Source organism: Gastrolobium bilobum, unplaced genomic scaffold, assembly GCF_033153095.1.
Source record: "Gastrolobium bilobum isolate Gb01-03AN ecotype WA unplaced genomic scaffold, APGP_CSIRO_Gbil_v1 utg202658, whole genome shotgun sequence".
Classification (NCBI taxonomy): domain Eukaryota; kingdom Viridiplantae; phylum Streptophyta; class Magnoliopsida; order Fabales; family Fabaceae; genus Gastrolobium; species Gastrolobium bilobum.
The window spans coordinates 4,188-17,470 of record NW_026898259.1 but is presented as its reverse complement, the minus strand read 5'-3'; the positions used below and the strand labels follow the sequence as shown (position 1 = coordinate 17,470).

General features: G+C 35.2%; 2 protein-coding genes across 2 annotated transcripts in view; one reads left to right on the top strand and one right to left on the bottom strand.

The window, feature by feature from the left end:
* LOC133314276 (MAP3K epsilon protein kinase 1-like) overlaps nt 1–7,152 on the top strand; it is a 29,358-nt gene extending 22,206 nt beyond the window's left edge. The window contains exons 19-24 of the mRNA XM_061515726.1: nt 940–1,772; nt 2,193–2,575; nt 2,662–2,796; nt 3,294–3,700; nt 5,015–5,129; nt 6,672–7,152. Of these exons, the coding sequence (XP_061371710.1) occupies nt 940–1,772; nt 2,193–2,575; nt 2,662–2,796; nt 3,294–3,700; nt 5,015–5,129; nt 6,672–6,833 (2,035 nt within the window). The 3' untranslated portion in view covers nt 6,834–7,152. The remainder of the gene's footprint in view (nt 1–939; nt 1,773–2,192; nt 2,576–2,661; nt 2,797–3,293; nt 3,701–5,014; nt 5,130–6,671) is intronic.
* A 574-nt stretch (nt 7,153–7,726) lies between these two features.
* Nucleotides 7,727–11,780, bottom strand: LOC133314277 (uncharacterized; the record flags this gene model as incomplete). Its single annotated transcript, XM_061515727.1, has 6 exons — nt 7,727–8,250; nt 8,613–8,684; nt 9,334–9,393; nt 9,663–9,801; nt 10,475–10,659; nt 11,691–11,780. Coding segments are annotated over 6 exons (660 nt in total), but the record flags the coding sequence as incomplete, so codon positions are not given.
* Between the last annotated feature and the right edge of the window lie 1,503 nt (nt 11,781–13,283).

Here is a 13,283-nt window from a genome sequence, read left to right as displayed (position 1 = left end):
GGCAATGGGAAATGCAACCTGTGAGCTCATCTGGCTAAAACAATTGCTTAAGGAGCTACATCTCTGTGAACAGCAGCCCATGAAGCTCATATGTGACAATCAAGCAGCATTGCATATATCCTCTAACCCAGTCTTTCATGAGAGGACCAAACACATAGAAATTGATTGTCACTTTGTTAGAGAGAAGATTCAGTCAAGAGTAAATCGAGACAACATTTGTTAATTCCAGTGATCAACTTGCAGATGTTTTCACCAAGGCTCTTAGAGGTCCCCGAATAGATCATATATGTAACAAGCTGGGAGCTTATGATATATACGCACCAACTTGAGGGGGAGTGTTAGAAATATTAGAATAGGAAATATTACATATGATTAGATATGATTAGATTTGATTAGATTTGAATAGATTACTTCCTATCTGTTAATATTTCTAGGCTTCTCACTTAAGCCTATTAGGGTCTCTATATATTGTAACTCTTTGTATTAGGTTAACACACAATTGAATACAAATACCTTCTTACTTTCAAGTCTTTCATTTTCTCAGTTAAAGCTGAGAATCTAGTATTGTGTGAGGGTTTATTTTACATATAAAAGACACCATTCCTTGGCCTGCACCTAAAAGCTTAAGCTTTTTGGGTTGATTTGTTTCTTTATTCTTGAAACTGCCTAAGCTCTAGATTCTGATTTGATGCCTTAGGATTTTCAGTAAGCTTTTAGAATTTAGATAATGTTTGCATCTCTATGATTACTTACTATATATATATATATATATATATATATATATATATATATATATATATTGTGGTTCCTTTATCGTTTGAGCAAAAAACTGACTTTTCCATTCTTTCGATTTGCTTTTACCCAGAATGTGCATAAGCTTGTACTTTGTATTCTCAAATTTTTTAACAATAATAGCTGACTGCACAACTTCTGTCTCAGGGAGATGGTTCATCTGGCTATTGATGGCATGTGGCAGGTATTTAAGCTACAGCAGTCAACGCCTAGAAATGATTTTTGTCGGATCGCTGCAAAGAATGGAATACTCCTTAGGCTTATAAATACTCTATATAGCTTAAATGAGTCAACTCGACTAGTTTCTACATCTGTTGGGGGTGGATTTTTGGTTGATGGTTCGGCTCAACGGCCACGTTCTGGTATCTTGGATTCTACACATCCTTTTATCAATCAGAATGAGGCACTGCTCTCTTCAGTAGATCAGCAAGATATCCCTAAAGTGAGGCGTGGAGTACTTGATCATCACTTAGAACCTTCACATGCTTCATCCTCCAATCCTCGTAGATCAGATGCTAATTATCCCTTGGATGTTGATAGACCTCAATCAAGCAATGCAGCAGTTGAAGTTGTATCGCTAGAGAAGAGTTCGAATCTAGCATCCAGGGAATCTTCAGCAGGTACATTAAAAGAGCGAGAAAATGTAGATCGTTGGAAAACTGATCCTTCTCGAGTGGATGTTGAACCCAGACAGCAGCGTATTAGTATTTCTGCTAACAGGACATCAACAGATAGGCATCCAAAATCGACAGAATCTGTATCAAATGGGTTATCAGTAACAGGAGCTACACAGCAAGAGCAAGTTAGGCCTCTTCTTAGCTTGTTGGAGAAAGAGCCCCCATCTGGACGTTTTTCTGGACAGCTTGAGTATGTACGTCAGTTTTCGGGATTAGAAAGACATGAAAGTGTACTCCCTTTGTTACATGCCTCTGAAAAGAAAACAAATGGTGAACTAGACTTTTTGATGGCAGAGTTTGCAGGTAATAATGATCTATCTGCTCCTTTTGATGAAAATATTTTAAATACTAACAATATAAAACCAGAACCTTACTGTAGACGATAACCTACCCTATGAGGAAATATTCAAGGTATCAGACTCCAATATATAATTATTCCAATTCCTCACCTATTAAAACTTGAAGCAACTAAGCACTGTTGCACATTTGCTTAAGTTTTAAAACCATGAATTCTTTGCTAAGACAACTTGAAATAACCTATTCTTGTAAATGTAATTATTATGAGAAATGAGTATTCCCAGCGAGGTTGAAAGATCTATCTGATTCTGAGATCTCTGTTTTGTTCTGTTTGTTTTTTAACATTAACTTTTCTGCTACCTTTGTGTGGTTTTGCTATCGTTTGTGTTTCTGTATGAATGCCACAGTATTTGTGTGGTTGTGTAGATGTTTCTCAACGTGGAAGGGAAAATGGAAATCTTGACTCCAGCGCTAGAGTGTCTCAAAAAGTCACTCCCAAGAAATTAGGGACTCAGGGTTCTGGTGAAGGAGCTGCTTCCACATCTGGGATTGTATCTCAGACAGCATCAGGTGTACTGTCTGGTTCAGGTGTTCTAAATGCTAGACCAGGTAGTGCTACTTCATCTGGGCTACTTTCGGATTCATCATTGAATGCAGAAGTTACCAGAGAGTACTTAGAAAAAGTGGCAGATCTTCTGCTTGAGTTTGCACAAGCCGACACAACAGTAAAGTCTTACATGTGTAGCCAAAGCTTGCTCAGTCGTCTTTTCCAGATGTTTAATAGGGTGGAGCCTCCTATTCTGTTGAAGGTGTGACACAAAACTTTCTTTTGTTAGTTTAGCTTATATCCTACAAGTTTAGTTTCTGACCTTTTATGTTTTGGTCTGTTTTCTAGATACTGAGGTGTATCAATCATCTGTCAACTGACCCAAATTGCTTAGAAAATCTTCAGCGTGCTGAAGCAATAAAATACTTGATACCGAATCTTGAACTCAAAGAAGGGTCTCTGGTATCAGAGATACATCATGAGGTGAGTCTTGCTGACCTTCTTACTGTTGTTAAAAGTTAGTTGTGGAGCAAAAACTTTTATTCATTGTTCTATTCAATATATGAAAAACTTCTTGTCAACATATGCAATTGATTGGTAGGTCATCAACTGCATAAAGCATACTTATATTTCTCATTACCTTTCTTTACCATTCTTTCTTCTTTCTTTTATATTAAGTTCAACTAAATTTAACAGTGGTCATGTAGTATTTACTAACTTGTTTTACTATAATAATATAAAAAATTAAAAAAAAAAAAGATTGTGCACAGACAATGCTATAAGTTTTGAATGTTATGTAGTTACCTTTTAATTAAATGTATTGTGGGCTTTGGGACTGTCTTTTTCAATTTCATTTCACTGTGGCATTTGATTTTATAGAAGTATGTAATTATCTGTAACTTCTTTGTCCTACCTATGTCTTGCTTTGTGGTAGATATCTAACATTGGTTTGAATCTCATCTCTCATTTCTCTTTTATAGGTCCTGCACGCACTGTTCAATCTATGCAAGATAAATAAGAGGAGACAAGAACAAGCAGCTGAAAATGGAATCATTCCCCATTTGATGCAATTTATCACATCAAATTCTCCCTTGAAACAATACGCATTACCTCTACTATGTGACATGGCTCATGCATCTCGCAATTCAAGGGAGCAGTTAAGGGCTCATGGTGGTTTGGATGTATATTTGAACCTTCTTGAGGATGAGTTTTGGTCTGTGACAGCATTGGATTCTATTGCTGTTTGCTTAGCCCACGACAATGACAATAAGAAGGTTGAACAAGCATTGCTGAAAAAGGATGCAGTTCAGAAGCTTGTGAAGTTCTTCCAGTGCTGTCCAGAGCAGCACTTTGTACATATATTGGAGCCATTCTTGAAAATCATCACGTATAGTATTCTAAACCCTTCCTCTTTATTCGTCCAATTAATGAATTATTTGGTTTTGTGTGTCCTTTAAGCTTTAATTATTCGATAAACTAGTCTGGTTTGGATAGGTTATAAACAAAGGGTTGCTATACCAATGTCCCTTTTTCCTCTTATGAAATTGAATGGGTGTAGGATGGATGAGTGCTTAACTTGTAGTGGTTAAACTGATAGATGGTAGAAAAGGAATTAGGATTCTACCAAAGGGGCTGGGTTATATCAACGGCATGATTCACTGGAACTTAGATTAATTCTATAGTTTCTAGCATCAAATTATGTAGGAATAATAAGATATGGTGGGGGCAAAATTGGAATTTTGTTTAGCTTTTTTTCTTATCTAGCCTTGTCTCACCTGTTAGGCTGTGGGAATATAGGATAAAAGCACTATTGGTGCACCACACTCTATAAGGTCGGTTGGATGGGTTATTCTAACAAAGTTCAATTTATCTGGCATGCGAGTGCTTGTTCACAGATGGACATAATTCGTGCCTCTAAGAGGCTAGAGAGTCTTGGGTAACTTGGTTTTAGGGTATCTTAGAAAATGATAACAGCTAACTCAATAAAGAAAAGTTGAGACTTTGACATTAAGAATTTTGGATACTACCGTTGAAGTGCACAAGGAATAATACTGATTGTATATAATTCTTTGTAGTGTCCTACTCTCTAAGCTATGCTGGGGAGGGGTTAATTAGGATGGGGCCTGGGGTTGAGCTTTTTGGTTCTTCCTAGTCAAATTTGGATTTTCTTAATGAGAGAGATTATACTTACAATCACTTTTTCCTTACAACCACTTTCATGGTCGTTGGACCAAAATCAAATCAACATTTACAAAATTACGTGAAATGAGAGTCGTTGATTTGATTTTGATTCAATGACCACAAAAATGTTGTTGATTCAATGATCAAAATCAAATCAACATTTATCCCCAATTAATTTGGGATAAAGGTGTTGTTGATGTTGATGTTGATGTTGACCACAAAAGTGGTTGCAAGGGAATAGTGGTTATAAGGATAACCTCTCTCTTTCTTATTATATAAAGGAAAGGAAGAGATTACAAGTGTGGAGGATAGGTACTTTCCTAGGAAAAGAAAATATAAAAAAACCAGATACTGTACAACTTAGCTCTCTTGCCAGAAGTACCTAGACATCGTTGTTGTGTGATGCGGCCACAGTAGTTAGAACTTGTAAAATCATTCTGTGCTTTTATCTCCAAATGTTATCATTCTTACTTTCTTTTCTCTGGTTTTTTATTTAATCGGTGTCATCGTTATATTGCAGAAAATCTGCACGGATCAATACCACATTGGCTGTTAATGGATTAACACCATTGCTCATTGCAAGGCTTGATCATCAGGATGCTATAGCTCGTCTTAATTTACTCAGGCTAATAAAGGTATGCATATATGATATTTGTTATACATACTGAAATTTCTGGTGGGTACTTCCATAGCTCCACAGTATAGTATAACCTAGTTTTGCATTGTCTTAGGGGTGTTTGGTAGAGGAGAAAAAAAAAAATAATCCGGGAATCCTGATTCCCGGAAATATGGTGAGAAAGTGAGTTTACTGTGAATATTATCAAAAAGTTGTTTGGTAGGCTAAAATATTCCCAAGAATATTGGGTTAATTTTTCTTATGCTGATTGGTTGACACAAATTTCGCATCTAATTTTTCATTTACCCGAGAAACTCATAATACCACCCTCTGAGTGGTATTTTTCAGTGGTAGTGTAGGTTTTACACACAACAGATTCCCGGGAAAATGATTTTCCCGGGAAAGTTTTCTTAAACTGGCTACCAAACATGGTCTACAAGGAAACCCACCCTCACTTTCCCATGCATTTGAAAAATTCCTCCTACCAAACACCCTCAAGTGTAAAATAATTAGTCATTAAACAAGGAAGAGAAAACAAAATTGTACTGGGGCACAGGATTTTACTCGTGGAACTTTAATAAACTTTAAATATATGTTCACACGTGTGGCTTCACATAAAAAAAAAAAAAACACTCCCGTTAAACCCGACTAGCGAGTGTGGGGTGGAGGAAATCCTTGTACGCAGCCTTACCTTTGCATAATTGCAAAGAGGCTGTTTCCTGGATTCGAACCCATGATCTTTCAGTCATGAAAGAACAGTTTCACTACTGCTCCGGTTCGTCCCCTTTTACACCTGTGGCTTCACATGCTTAAAAAAAATTTATTTACATTCTTATTTTGTCTAAAACTTCAGATAGTAATGTAGTAATACAATAAATCTACAGTAGCTTCATTTGACAAATTGGCTTCTCTGCACATGTATATTTATCCGTAGGTCTAGTGTTAATAAACATTTGTTCAAACATTTGAGAAAATATCTCCTGTCTTAAAAACTCTTGATGCAGATGTCTCGGGTCTAAATTATGTTTTCACGTAACTAGAAAAGTCATGATCCTGTTTTGTTCTATTCGGTCTTATTCCTACTTTAGTTGCTGAATTATTGGGGTTTGTTTGGCTAAGATTTAGCTGTGTTTGCCACTGTCTGGGTTTATTTGTAACAAGCTAAATTATTAATAGCTGCAGCTCGAGCAGAGTGTTGGAATTAAATGTCTACAGCACATGCATAATATGTTAGATTCAAATCACATATATAATAATGAGTAGTATTTAATATTACATACATGTATTGATTATGTCCCCTTGTAATTAGTAATGTACTTAAAATAAATATTTAACTGTATGGTCTGAATATTTAATAGTACATACATGTATTGAATAAACGCACACCTTTATATCAAATACTTTCCTAAGTCAATAGAATGGAACATGGTTGTTTTATTTTCATGTTGACATGGCTTAGTATAAAATAGTATGTATGAGTGCAACATGCAAATTTGTGTTTGAAGATGTGTTTATCCCTAGAGCAATAATACTTACGTATCTCTTATCAATGTTCTGGTAGGCTGTTTATGAGCATCACCCTCAGCCCAAGAAGTTGATAGTGGAGAATGATCTGCCTGAAAAACTTCAAAACTTAATAGGGGAACGGAGAGATGGACAAGTGTTGGTCAAACAGATGGCTACTTCGTTACTTAAAGCTCTACACATAAACACCGTTTTGTAAATTTAGATTTTAATATTCATTTTCCTTTATGTATATTCGATTTTATTGGGGGAAAAAAATATTTATCGATGTATATAAGTTTCCCTTCCCCTTTTGTTGGTTTGCTTATTTTACTTCCTGTTTGGTTGAGTGAAAATAGTATAGGCTGGCGTATGTTGATTTGACTCTTGTATTGAGTGAAAGTAGTATAGGTTTGCTTACTTTAGCGGGTGGCTGATTTCCCGGCATCGATGGCCGAAATGCATTTTGGTTTTTTGCCATATACGTATAAATGTTTTTACTATATACACGAGTACAAGTGTCTATTTTACTCTCGAAGGATGTCATATTTAATTGGTTCATTGATATTTGTTAAGTTATATGAAATCATATTTCACTCAGCAACTTAAGCTTTTGAGTTGAATTGATTCTTTACAATATTAAATTTTTGCCATTAAGTTTATCCTTGAAATAATATCTATGCATGTAATTTCTAGTGTTTAGTCATTTAGTTGGGATTTTTATATTAAATTTAAAGCAGATGCAGCACAAGTTGTATTCAAACGCCATATTTAAATTAATATCAAACTTTAAAAATGATAATTTTCTTAACATGTTTTCATTTTAAACATAGCAGAATATTGAACCTTTTTGATTAAAGTGTAATATTAAAGTACACATTGGGCAAATCTGTTGACATGGAAGAGACCTCAATTATTGTGTATGTTAAACACACGCTATATTTGAGAGAGGAAAAGAGAATTTTGACAGACACGGGTATCACTTAATACCGTTATAGCATCCCGCTTCTAATACATCATCTCATTCACCCAAAGGCAGTGTTTCTAGCTAGGCCTTTTTTTTTTATAAACTACTACGCCAAATGAGTCAGTAGTAGATACGACAACAGCACATAGAGAAATTACATTATTAAACATTGCTGACAAAAAAAAAAAAATTGGGAAATTTACCCCTATAGTTGAACTTATGATTGGGTATTCGCTAGAAAAAATTAGAAGCTACCTACATTTCATTACAATACATTAGATTGAATTGCTCTTATATCAGCTCAAAACGGGATGAAAGGATTCTCCCTCAAAGGACAGCCTCCTAAACAGAACCGGTGCATGAATAAGTTTGGGAAAAACACTGCTTGTACCGAAAATTATACCAAATATGGATACCAAATAATTTGGCAACAGATGAGCAATCATAGAGGCCGTTGAAAAGTATAAAGTGAAATCAATCTAGAGCTCTTTTCCATGTTATGCTTCGGTGTAAATTGCACTATTGCCAATAAGTTGTTGTCATAGAACCATCAAAATCAGCTCCCAAATCCAAATGGTGACTTTGTCCTACTACCGCCTTCTCCGTACATTTCATTCCACTTCCTCAATTCATTCATGCTTGTTGCATCATAGGCAACTGATGGACCCACCTACACATTTTAAGGGGTCATCCATTTCAAATTGTTAACTAATAATGATGCCTCCAAGAGAAAAGCAGTGAAGATTATAATAAGCTTAAAAGAAAGGTTCTAATAAGCAACCAGTAAATTTATATCAAACTCTCAGGTCTCAAGAATTTATATACATGGTAATCAGGAAACAAAGGGAAGCTTGCATAAAATAGACGCAACAAATGCACACAAAAAGAAATAAATGTTAAAACTTAACATTAGTCTACAACTTTATATATATATACGTTGAAAGCAGTTTTACTTCACATAAGAACATCACAATGAACAAATAAAATATTGTATACCTTGTTATCAAAAAAAAAAAAAAAAATATTGTATACCTTGGATTTTGACTGAACAAAATCATCCAAATTAAGAGGCCTTAATACCGAAGATGTACTGTTATTGCCTCCCTGTGCAAACCAAAAGATAGCAGCATGTGAGCAGGCAAACAAAGCTCATTAAAGTACTGACATAGAAATGGAAGTGAAGCTGCAGCTGTGAATTTGACTTCCCAAAATGATGCCGGGTGGAAAGAAGAGAATCTACATAGGTAGAAATCACTTTGAAACTATCTGAAAATCTACTATTTTCTTTTTACTCGTAAAAGTACAGATAAAGGTAAATAAAAGCTTTCATTTGCTTAAAATATAGGATTCTGGAAGAACACTAACCAACATCTGATATTTAAAAGCATTGCAGCCAAGAGATTAGGTCAACAAAGAAATCTCAAGGAATAATCTGGAGCTAACTCTTACATCCATTGAAACCACACTTGTTACCTACTGCTAATGCATTTGACTGTTCAATTTCAGTTATTGTGCTTTACCACCACTAAGTAAAAAATATGTATCAGAAGAAATCTTTTTCTTTTAAGTGGAGACTACTTTCTAGACACACAAGAAGCCAAATTGATTGATATATTCATTTCATATATTAGTAAAACTAAAAAGTTGAATTTTGCACAGAAAGTCAGAAATCACTACAAGAAAAACGAGCTAATTTTCACATATTCACTGCACAATCATCAATCAAGTAAGACTAATTTTATAATCCCCGTACCTTCTTTTCTTCCTCTAAGAGCTCCTGAACAGGTCTATATGCTGCAGCAACACAGAGGTTCTGCCAAATGTAAGCAAGAAGCAGCATGAGATACATGGCTTGAGAAGTTTACACAGAATGTTATACATTGCAGCAAAAAGAAAAGCATGAGAAATATAATGTTGGCCACCATATGCTGGACAACGTGAGAAATGTGAGGTATGAGAGAAAATATGGGAGCATTCTCAGCCCTCTCCCATATTCTTTCCCTCCCATTCGTCACATGGTCCAGCATAGTGGAGCATAAAACATATAGCACTCTCTATTCAGCTGCACTTAACAATATTTACCTTCAAATCACTGCCAGAGTACCCATCAGTCAAGTTAGCAAGTTTATCAAACTGAAAATCAGTATCCAAATTTTCTTGTGCTAGAAATATTCTCAAAATCTTCAATCGGTTTTCAGCATCTGGTAAATCGACATATATCCTAGAAAAATGCAATGCCAAAACAAAGCTTAGTTAGCAAAAAAGTTGTACTTTCCTGTATTCATCACAAACGTAGAATTAAAATTTAAGTAAAATGTTCTACAATCTCAGTACTACAAGAAAGTGCTGCATCAATATAACATTGAAGTCTTTCCCTTGCAGTAAAAATTTGTAACAAGTTTTTAAACTAGTGGCATTATGAGTTATAGATATGAAACTATTCATGAGCCTTTATCTTATAGCTCAAGATTTTTGAGCGTTAGTCTTTTGATAAGGCATCAGAGTTTCTATGATGAAGTAGTCAGGAGTTCAATTCATACTACCCCCTTTTTCCAATGAAAAGTTAAATTTATGAACCTTCACCTAATAGCTTAAGGAGAGTTGATCCTTGATATATGATTAACTGATAGCATAAAACTCTTTATAGTCAGGGATGATAATGACCAGAAAATAGTGTTAACTTCCACCGGATCCTATCAACTTTTCACATTCACCCCAATAAACAATAAGTGATGTAGCACAGGCAAGACAAGGATAAAAAACATAAAACTGTACAAAAATCAGACAGAACATGGGACATCATAATTCAGAAATGTGATAATTGAACAGAAGATAACGGCTATAACCCTTCAGCCAATAATTCTAATTTTCCAAGAGTCATCATGCTATTTTACCTCCTTGGTAAGCGACGAATAACAGCATCATCAAGGTCAAATGGCCGGTTTGTTGCACCAAGAATGAGGATTCTTTGGCTTTCTTTTGACCTCAATCCATCCCAAGCTGCCATAAACTCGTTCCTCATTCTTCTAGTAGCCTCATGCTCAAAAGCACCACCTCGAGCACCAAGCAAACTGTCAACCTACAATACAGATTCTAGTCAGAAACCAATTTACTAAGTCATGATCGGTAAGATAAACTGATGAAGCATAGACTTAATTACAACTTAGTTAACAAAAGAAGGAAGATTACTGGTGTTGGCATTTCTAAAAAATAAATTCTCAAGAAAAGACTTTTGAAGAGTTAAAACTAGAGAGAAAAAATTTCAAAAAATGGAGAAATATATGAAATTTAAAATCATCAAGCATACTATTTTTGTTCAGCTTTTCCTGAAGCAAAAACCAAAAGGAAAAACAAAAATCATGAGAGACTGAAATCATGATCGGTAAGATAAACTGATGAAGCATAGACTTAATTACAACTTAGTTAACAAAAGAAGGAAGATTACTGGTGTTGGCATTTCTAAAAAATAAATTTTCAAGAAAAGACTTTTGAAGAGTTAAAACTAGAGAGAGAAAATTTCAAAAAATGGAGAAATATATGAAATTTAAAATCATCAAGCATACTATTTTTTGTTCAGCTTTTCCTGAAGCAAAAACCAAAAGGAAAAACAAAAATCATGAGAGATTGAAATCTAAATACCTTAATCATCCAAAAAATTCAATTCATGGCATAATCAAGAGAATATTAAAGATAGTATGATTTTATTGCTATGCATTGAGATATCTTACGTAACATAAGTATCATTAAGAGAAGTGCCAGATCTTATGTGTGCAACAAAAATTCTCCTTCCATTTCAATTAATCAATTAAAGAACAAATCGGAGTTGTGGCAGAAAAGAGACATGGTTAGTCTTTGAAGTTCCATTCTAAGTAATTATTGGACTTCTTAAATTGCAATTTATTTTGTTGCATTAACAATTTAACATACAGAATAAAAAAATCAAAATAAATAAAAATATTTTAAAAACTTCAAAATTCAATGTATCAGAGAATTAGTGCGGCTTTGGATTATCTTATTTCTCGAAAATAATTGCTTTTTTTGGGTTGCTTCCTAAAAGAGCTTATGGGAAAAAATAATAATAATGAAAAAGATATGCATTCAGACACTCACTTCATCAACAAATATAATGACGGGAGCAAGCTTGCTGGCAAACGAGAAAAGCGCTTTGGTTAGTTTTTCAGCATCTCCAAACCACTGTATCAGCAAAAACAAATATGTAAGATATCATATACGAATATAATAGAAGACTCTAATACATCTTTAAACTACTGGAACTTTTGTAAATAGAGTAGATATTCAACAGGAAAGATTTATATAATACCGTTAAAGGGAAAAAAAAACTTCAAAGGAACTTGATAATAGAGAAACTAGTGAATTATAGACCCATATGATTTTTCATAATTCGATTTATTTATCCTCTAAAGGATAACCATGACACAACAGTTGATGTTGTCGTAATGTGACCCAAAGGTTACAAGTTTGATTTTTGTAATCAACCTCTTGCAAATGCTGCAAAACCTGCCTACTATAGAGTATAGACCCATTCTTAGACCCCGTGCATAGCAGGAGTTTTATAGAACCAAACTGCCCTTTTTGTGACTCATCTATCCTTTAATCCAGGGTGGATTATATGTACTTAAGATTCTCTTGGAGTGTTTTCTTGCAAGTTCTTTCTCTAAGTTTCTGACGCATTCTCTTAATTATTGGAAGTTCCTTCTTTACAAAACCTATTTCGAAGTCCAAAACTACCTCTGAAGGTCAAATCACTCTTCGGACAAAGGTACTTTAATAGTCTTAATACAAATGATTCCCTCTAAGGTCAAATCCTCCTAATCTGATATGTTCAGGTCAACTCCAGAAACAATAGCCCACAAATTTTTGTATTGCCCGGAAGCTCATATCTCGTGGAATCATATTTCAGGGTTCTTGATGAATATTGGGTGTGCCATTACACCTCGAAGCACTTTCTCATCATATGTTATTAAAAAAAAAATTGGCAGGTAGAAAGATATGATTTTAAGGAAATTACATTTTATTCAGTTCTCTCGTGTATTTGGATGGAGAAGTGTTGTAAATAATATTGATTTAGTTATTATTTAGTTTATTGTTGTATTGGGCCAAGCCCTTTGTTGTATTGGGCCAAGGCCTTTAGGTTAAAAGTAGGTCACATATTCTCTATAAATAGAGAATCCCTTGTACACATTATTTACAATTCTAAAATATATCAGAATACCCTTTTTCAAGTTGGTATCAGAGCTCTCGATCTTGAGGGCTCTGCTTCCGCGCCTACGAAACCCTTTTTTTTGTTTTCCATCTCTCGCTGCCATCAGCCGCCACCGGAAAAATTTTCCAGGGACCTCTTGGACCGAGAGATCATTGCTTCTCTTTGTTTTTCTCTCATCTTCCTCAATAACAAGACCCCAAACTGAACCGTTCCACGTCACCTCCAAACAGAAGCGTTTTTCACTAACCAAGAACACTGTTCATCGCGATTGACCTTCTTTTTGGCGGCCATTCAACTCCGATCAGCCCCAGATAGGTTCCCAACCCTTGGACGACCTTCGCCTGAAAAGCCCAGCCCGATCGGACGTCAGACGCGCCTCCACGCGCCACTTCTTTCCCTGCGCGTGAATCTCACGCGCCACCAGCTTCACCGGCGCGTGACAGCGCGTGACGGTTGCTATTGGCTGCGGACCAGTGCAG